We start from the raw sequence: 7,310 nt of genomic DNA, 5'->3' as shown, positions 1-7,310 counted from the left end.
CCTGGAACAACTAGCATTCTTGGAGCAGCTACAGCTCTTGTTGGTATGTCATTCTACACGTACCTTAACTTGCAATCGCAGCAGTCGGCCAAAATTTCTTCACGACAACCTCCATTCTCAATATCAAAGTCGAAGCTCGGCAAAGAAAATGGTGAGAGCCATGACGGAGGTGGTGGAGACGAGTGTGTCTAGTAGACTAATGACATGTTTGGTAAGGTGGAATAGACATAAGTTAACATCATCTATTGTACTGCTCAATCCAATCCAGAGAGTACATGATTTGATTTGTTTGAATATTTTAGGAAGGGCTTGTATATGCAATTTATAAATTTTTAGTTACTTCAAATAATTAGAGAAAAATGTATACTGCCACACCTTGTTGGGTTAAAACATATTTTATTGCCAAAAACTTCAATGTAAAATTCATCCATCTATTACATATCCTACACAAACGTTTGATATGTGGCCAACGGACTTGACAAAATGACCATTTTAGACGTTAAAAAAATTTGGCTTCGACATTGCAAGTCTCCGTTGTTTAATGACGAATGCCATTGAGGTTAATAAATTAGTCGAGGACCAAATTAGATGTCTTTTCATAAATTTTCAAGACCGACTTTACAATTTTACGAGACACAAATAATCATAGCCATAAGTCCCCTCGACTCGACTGTTCAATATGATACGATATAATGTACATAAAAGTGTGACACGTTGCTATCAAACTATCTGACAAATTTTCAACCATTTACGCTACTTTCTTTACAATGATTTGATAATGAAAATGATTTGATAATGAAGAATTGCTTTCACATTGGCAAGACTTTCAACCTGTAAACTTACAAAATTTGAAAAAAAAAAAAAAAAAAAAAAAATTATCCAAAAGAAAAATATTAAGGGAGAATTTTTTTTTTTTTAAAAAATTAAAAAAAAAAAAAAAAAAAAAAAAAATTATGTATGAAGAGAATTGGTATCGAATGAGGGTGCTGAAAAATTCACAGGGAAGACTAAATAAAAGTCATTTCATAAGGAATCGAGGGCGAGTACAAAAGCAAGAAAGTAAGAAGCAACATTGTTCAGCTACTGTACTTCAACTAAATGGTTGCCAGATAAAATCTGAATCAACTTTATAATTTCAGTCATCTAAAATTTGAACTATTACTAGCTCAAAGATCTTCCTCTTCTGTTGTCGCGATACCTAGAAGTTTCACCAGTTCACCATTTTCATATGCTTCGACAGTATCTGCAACCAGTAACTCGTTATAAAAGAAATGTATGATTAGAGAATTTATTACAAGTTGAACATTGAGATATAAGATACCATCAGAGCCTCCCAGATGCTTTCCGTTAATGAATACCTGCGGGACAGTACGCCTACCAACAATCTCACTCAAGGCATCTTGAATGTTTCCACCATCATCTGCATATATAAACATACAGGCTTAGAAACCTATAATAAAGAGAGCAACTCTACAACACTAGTAAATTCCCTTGAGTTGCAGCTTTTTAACGTCCCCGAAGTTCCAGCATCGTCCCAACACCTCATTAGGGTAATTCTTTTTGACTTCCTGCTCACCCATCCCCTCGAATGAGTGTTTTCATTTTCTTAATTTACTGAAGAGCCCTGGTACAAATTCTGCTTTCATCTACTTAGAAAGAAGAAGTGTGTGGAACCAGGTTAACCAACAGGTATTTCAATCTGGAAGTTTGTCCTTATTACATAAAAGAATGCAATCAGCAAGTCAACAATTTAATTAGGGAAAGGAATGTAATAATACAATCTGATAAGGGATTCATTCAAATGTCATTTTCTTCATCTTGCTAACCCGCATAATTGTTGATTCAATGAAATTATTACCAGTCCTTACAGTTCGGTTGCCCCACTCCACGTTGTCTAGGTACTAATATATTAGAAAAATCAAGAGACTATGATAAATAACTGGACAAACCTCTCTCATCAAGTTCAACAACATATGGCACTTGCTTCAGCTCTTTAAAAACAGCCTTTGCCCGTCTACAGTATCTATAAGAAATTAAGTTTATAAAAGGAAAACTGTCAACATACGAATATGAATGATTACAAAAATAATTTGAGCATCTTAAGCCTTTCGAAAATTCTAAGAAGTTCGTCAAATATTCCAAAAATTGAAGTCAAATCAGCTTAAGAAATGGAACTAGCATGAACGATCAAGTTGCTTGAATACAGCCTATACAGGCTAAGTTTAGCCCCAAATTTGGAGCTTTTTTCAGAAAGTTATTAGCATTTCTTGGATTAGTTCGGTTCACTGTATGAAATTTCTCCAATCACATTACAGTTTGCAAATAAGCAGAACAGGTGTTCGTACATACCCACGAAAATTGCATTCCAACAAGCATCATACAGCACATCATGACTTTGATATAAATGCCAAATTTAAAAGGGAAAATTTGACATATCTTAGCTGATGAAGTGCATAGCGTCAGCTTAAACAAGTTGATGCATTCGACTTGTCTCTTTCTAGTCAGTACATTGGGTGTAAATGAACAGGAGTAATCTTGTCATCATCTTTTAGTTAAATCCAAAGGTCATTTAGTCATGTGCACGCACATTAGCCAGCTGGTTTTGTCAATGTTATTGCCACATTAGATGAAAATTTAGGAAGTTGAGAAGAATAAAGGACCTCTTTATCCAGAAATAATTTTCAAAGATAGGCCTCAGTGAATTAACATTTTCAGGCCCCGTTTGTTTCCTATTTTGGTAAGAATGAGAATGAAAAATATTGCCGTTATGGCCCCACGAAATCCTTGCCAGCATCATCCCGTTAGTGACACGTTTATATCCCTATATTCTTCTTAGTTTTGAACATATTGGGCATCTCCAACCTTAACACCAAATCACCAATTTTCACCAAATATACCACTCCAATCCAACACCAAGTCTTGCACCATTTTGCACCAAATGTGATAAAAGTCCATTTTGCCCTTTTTCATGTATGACCAAGTAATATCAAGGGTATTTGGGTCATTTTACATTATATATAAATTTTAATTCGTAATTAAGTCGTTAATTATTATTATTATTATATATAAATTTTAAGTCGTTAATTATAAATTTAACTCAGCTTTACACTTCCACAATAGCTCATAACTAATAATCGATGGGTTCCTCCTGAATTAGTCAAAATTCCTTTATCACAATCTCTCCAAGAAAGTTCCCATTTCACTCCTTCAAAACATATCTATGCATCAAATTTCAAAACAAAGAAACTGATAGTACAATGTAAAAAGCGCACGGAAAAACTAAAATAAAGAATAATTTCAAAGGTACAAAAATTCAATTAAGGGAAAAGAGTCATACGGGCAGTAAGATTTGGAGAAGATGACGATGGAATGAGAAGAGATGGCCTTCTTAACGAAACCTTTAGGTGATTTGGTTTTTGCATCAACTGGAACGGAAAATGATACCCATAAGAGGGCGGTGATGAAGAGGAATTGCAAAGATGATGCGAAAACACCAGATTTCGCCATTTTCCAATGCGATCAGAACTGAATTGGCTTCTACCTTTTACGATGCTGTCTGCAATTTAAGATCGGAATATAAATTGCCAATAGCGACGGGTTGACCCCGTGACACCTGCTTCAAGTGAGAGCTTTGCTTGAGAAGAGGATTTTTTTCGAGTGGAAATTTTTATTTATTTTATTTATTTATTTATTTATTTTTTGAGAAAAAGGGGGGCGGGGTACCTGTTTGAAAAGGATGTTTGAAGAAAAAGGAAATTATTTTTTTTTCCTCGAAAAATCTACGAAATAAATTCTGATTTTATATGAGCTGGATCCCATCCGTGTCTGTTTATTGACTCAGGAGGAGGAATCACATATTTTAAAGGGAAAGTTGCAGCCAAGGTAACAAACCTTTCGTTTATTAGCAGAATTTACACAAATATTTAGGTTTGTGTCATCCACAGTCTCAAACCTTTCAAAAATATACACCACAGGTTCAAATGGATGGAAACCGTCCATTTGACTGTTAGTTGATTAGAAAAGTCAAAATTTAACTAATTTGGACCAAATTAAAAAGGGCAAAGTGGTACTTGACTCTAACAATACATCTACAAACTCCATTTTTGCTCTCCGATTTCTCAACATAACCGTTCATCTATGGCTTCAATTTCAGCCACCGCAGTGGCCTCTACAAGACTTGCATACGCTTACACCCCGACTTCTTCCTCGAGTACGTCCCTTGCTTCCAGTTCTTCAAAACCCACAAAAATTGTATTTTCCTCTTCATTTACCCCTTCTTTATCTACCCTTTTGGTCAATCCCTCCGTCGCCCCAACCGGGCTCCACCAACGATTTACTGTCAGGGCCACTAGGGGAAAATTCGAGCGGAAGAAACTGCATGTCAATATCGGAACCATTGGCCATGTCAACCATGGAAAGACCACTCTTATTACTGCTCTGACTATGGCCTTGGCCTCCCTCGGAGGCTCTGCCCCTAAGAAGTATGACGAAATTAGCAATGGCCGAACAATTTGACATGCCACGAGTGAAACTCGGAACCCAAGGACTGGAGGTATATGTTACAATTACTTAATTCAATTTGGGATTTGATTCAATTTGTAGATAATGCAATGTTCTTCAAAGAATTGGGGTTGGGTGTGGTAGGGTAGGGCGGGGCGGGACGGGGCGGGGTGGGGCGAAGATGAAGATTAACAGTTGGGGTGGGGTGGGGCGGGGTGGAGTGAAGATGAAGATGAACAGTATTTATTTTTATTTTGTTTTTACTTTTCTATTGTTATTATTAATTATTTTAATTACTAATATTAAGAAAAAAATGCAAAGTACCGCTTTACTTTTTAATTTGGTCCAAATTGGTCAAATTTTGACTTTTCTAGTCAATTAACGGTCAAACGGACGGTTTCCATCCATTTGAACTTCCGGTGCATATTTTTGAAAGGTTTGGGACTGTGGGTGGTACAAACTAAAGGTTTGGGCAAAGTCTGCTAATAAACGAAAGGTTTGGTACCTCGACTACAATTTTTCCTATTTTAAAGCTATTAATAAACCAAAAAGAGCGGAATATAAGCAAATAATGTTTATAAATATTTCAAATATGTGAGTAAAAGTGAATTAAGTCTGTATAAATAATTTAAAAATATGAATCAATATAGAATTAATAGAGAATTCGTGTATCCCTAGAGTGCGTTTATTATATATTTTAGTTAAAATTAATAATTTTTTCTTGAATATTGATTGCATTTATATTAGTGTGATTTTTATGTTTGGATTCTCGTATTGCACTAATAATCTTTAAAAAATAAGTATTCTACGGGTTGAGGTAAGTCGAAGACTCGAAGTAGGAATTTTATTTATTTATTTTTTTTTCAAAAAGTGAAAGTTGGACCGGAGAGTATATGTTTGTATTCTCATTTTATTAAAAGCAAGAATAATAAGTGTATCTGCATTGAAATTTATTTTGCAGCAACATTAGAAGATGTGAAATTGCCACCAAAGAAAAATTCACTAAATTATTCCATCATTTAAATAATAAGAATCTATCGAGTGGAAGCCAATAATGTAGCAACCCAACCTCAACAAGGACAAATGCCGTATATGTCCCATTTATAGGACCCCTCCATTAACAAAAATAGTACAAATATTTTACATAGAATTGACTATTTTGTAAAATCTACCTCCCTTTGAAACATTGCTACACAATTGCATAGATATTTTCAACTATGTTTGTTTGTCAACTGTTTAGGTCATTATTTTCAACTGTTATGCAGAGATCAAAGTATATAAGAATCAAAAACGTTCATCGAAGACTATAAATAAAAATTACAGAAATTAAAGAAAGAACACAATTTTTTTTTATCGAAACTCCAGAGGTTCAGTGACCACTTCCAATACTTAATTCAACTTCCACAAAGGTAGATAATGCTCTAAGCCCTATGATCAGCCAAAATGGCAACAAAGGGTACAAATTGTAGTTCCCGAATACTCCAAGTAAGCCACAAAGGCTCGTAAAATAAAAACCACAAACAAGTCATTATTCTCTTGTTGATAAAGACATTCATACACGAAAGATCCCTTTTTGCCTCTCTCTTTAGCTCTATGTCTCTTATCCCTAGGAGGCCTTCCTCCACTAGCAGGGTTTCAATTGATCCTTTCTGAAAAATTAGATTGTCCTCTTGAACAGTTTTTGTATTTGATAAGTAATATCGTTGGAGCTACCGTGAAAGTTATGAACTCAGAAATGGAGAGCAACTTGCCGAAAGCTGGTTATCGGTTCAGGAATGCAAGGTGCCCATGCTTTTTTAGGGTAAGAAGGGGTAGAGAAAATGCCTCGAGCCAATGTTCAAGCACTAGACACTACGGCGCTGATAACACTCCTCTTCTCTATACAATAGTTTCTAGCCAACACATAAATCATAGATCGCCAAGTTCTTGATCACACTTTCAAAAGACACAACGGGCCTCTCTCTTTGATGTGGCTACATCTCACAATAAGTTGCTACAACTTGTAAAAATGTGTTTTTTTAAATCAAAAATACAATTTCACAATTTTGATATCACAAAATTTCCTCGACAACAACCAAGTTTCATAGGAAAAAAATCAATAATCATGTTACACTAACATAATGGTTAACATACTGCCACATGATATCATGTTATTGAACTGTTTAAAGTACAGTCAACTTTTTCATCAAATCATATCTTGCCAACATTAATTCTGTCAAAGCATCTGTTAATATATTTTGTCAAGGTGGCTTTACCCAAAAATCAAATCATATCCCAACAATTATCTTCTAATGCTCAAGTTAAAATTTCTGAAACATCTCTTGTTTGGGCTCTATTTTATTCAAAATATATTTTTTTTCCTTTTTCTTTTCAATCACACATTCACCATTAAAATAATATTACACGTAAATTCAAAACTCTTCCTTCTTTTTTTACCACAAATTCTTATTAAAAAAACACACAATTCCAAAATATATTTTGACTCAAAATTTAATTTTAATGGAGGGGCATACTAGTGTTCTACATTTGAAAGATTATCTATAACATAAAAATTGAGTATTTTAGTGAAATTATTTTTGACATGTACAAGTCATATATTGCTTTTCTTGAAAATGAAGTAAGAATTAAGTGGACCTCCAATTGTGTTTAAGAAGGTTACTAAAATTATTTGTGGTAAAACCATTGCAAAAAGCAAACACCAAACATGTGTCCCATGTTTAGGTACTAAACAGTGCTTGGTTTCAGCCGTGGATGAGGCTTAGATCCTCTCTCTCCCTCCCTCCCTCTCTCTCTCTCTCTCCCTCCCTCCC

At 34.7% G+C, this 7,310-nt stretch overlaps 2 protein-coding genes across 2 annotated transcripts in view; one reads left to right on the top strand and one right to left on the bottom strand.

Annotated features, from left to right (window-relative positions):
• Positions 1-192, top strand: part of LOC111389806 (nucleotide-sugar uncharacterized transporter 1-like) — a 4,171-nt gene extending 3,979 nt beyond the window's left edge. Inside the window, exon 4 of the mRNA XM_023014784.1 lies at positions 15-192. Coding sequence (XP_022870552.1) covers positions 15-192 — 178 coding nt within the window. The remainder of the gene's footprint in view (positions 1-14) is intronic.
• An 809-nt stretch (positions 193-1,001) lies between these two features.
• LOC111389808 (glutaredoxin-C4-like) lies at positions 1,002-3,665 on the bottom strand. Its single transcript, XM_023014786.1, has 4 exons — positions 3,338-3,665; positions 1,950-2,023; positions 1,322-1,420; positions 1,002-1,243 (listed from the first exon to the last, which is right to left on the bottom strand). Exons 1-4 carry the CDS (start codon positions 3,505-3,507, stop codon positions 1,167-1,169), a joined length of 420 nt encoding a protein of 139 aa, XP_022870554.1. The 5' UTR covers positions 3,508-3,665; the 3' UTR covers positions 1,002-1,166.
• Positions 3,666-7,310: the final 3,645 nt, after the last annotated feature.

Source organism: Olea europaea, unplaced genomic scaffold (assembly GCF_002742605.1).
Source record: "Olea europaea var. sylvestris unplaced genomic scaffold, O_europaea_v1 scaffold622, whole genome shotgun sequence".
NCBI lineage: Eukaryota > Viridiplantae > Streptophyta > Magnoliopsida > Lamiales > Oleaceae > Olea > Olea europaea.
The sequence above is the reverse complement of the archived record's forward strand: the minus strand, read 5'-3'. Positions and strand labels throughout refer to the sequence as shown.

Excerpts from the sequence above, each read along its gene's own strand:
- LOC111389808 (XM_023014786.1), bottom strand. The coding sequence starts at position 3,507 with ATGGCGAAATCTGGTGTTTTCGCATCATCTTTGCAATTCCTCTTCATC. Across the intron at positions 2,024-3,337 it reads TTCTCCAAATCTTACTGCCC|ATACTGTAGACGGGCAAAGG; the intron begins GTATGACTCTTT and ends AATTTCTTATAG. Across the intron at positions 1,244-1,321 it reads GCATCTGGGAGGCTCTGATG|ATACTGTCGAAGCATATGAA; the intron begins GTATCTTATATC and ends TACTGGTTGCAG.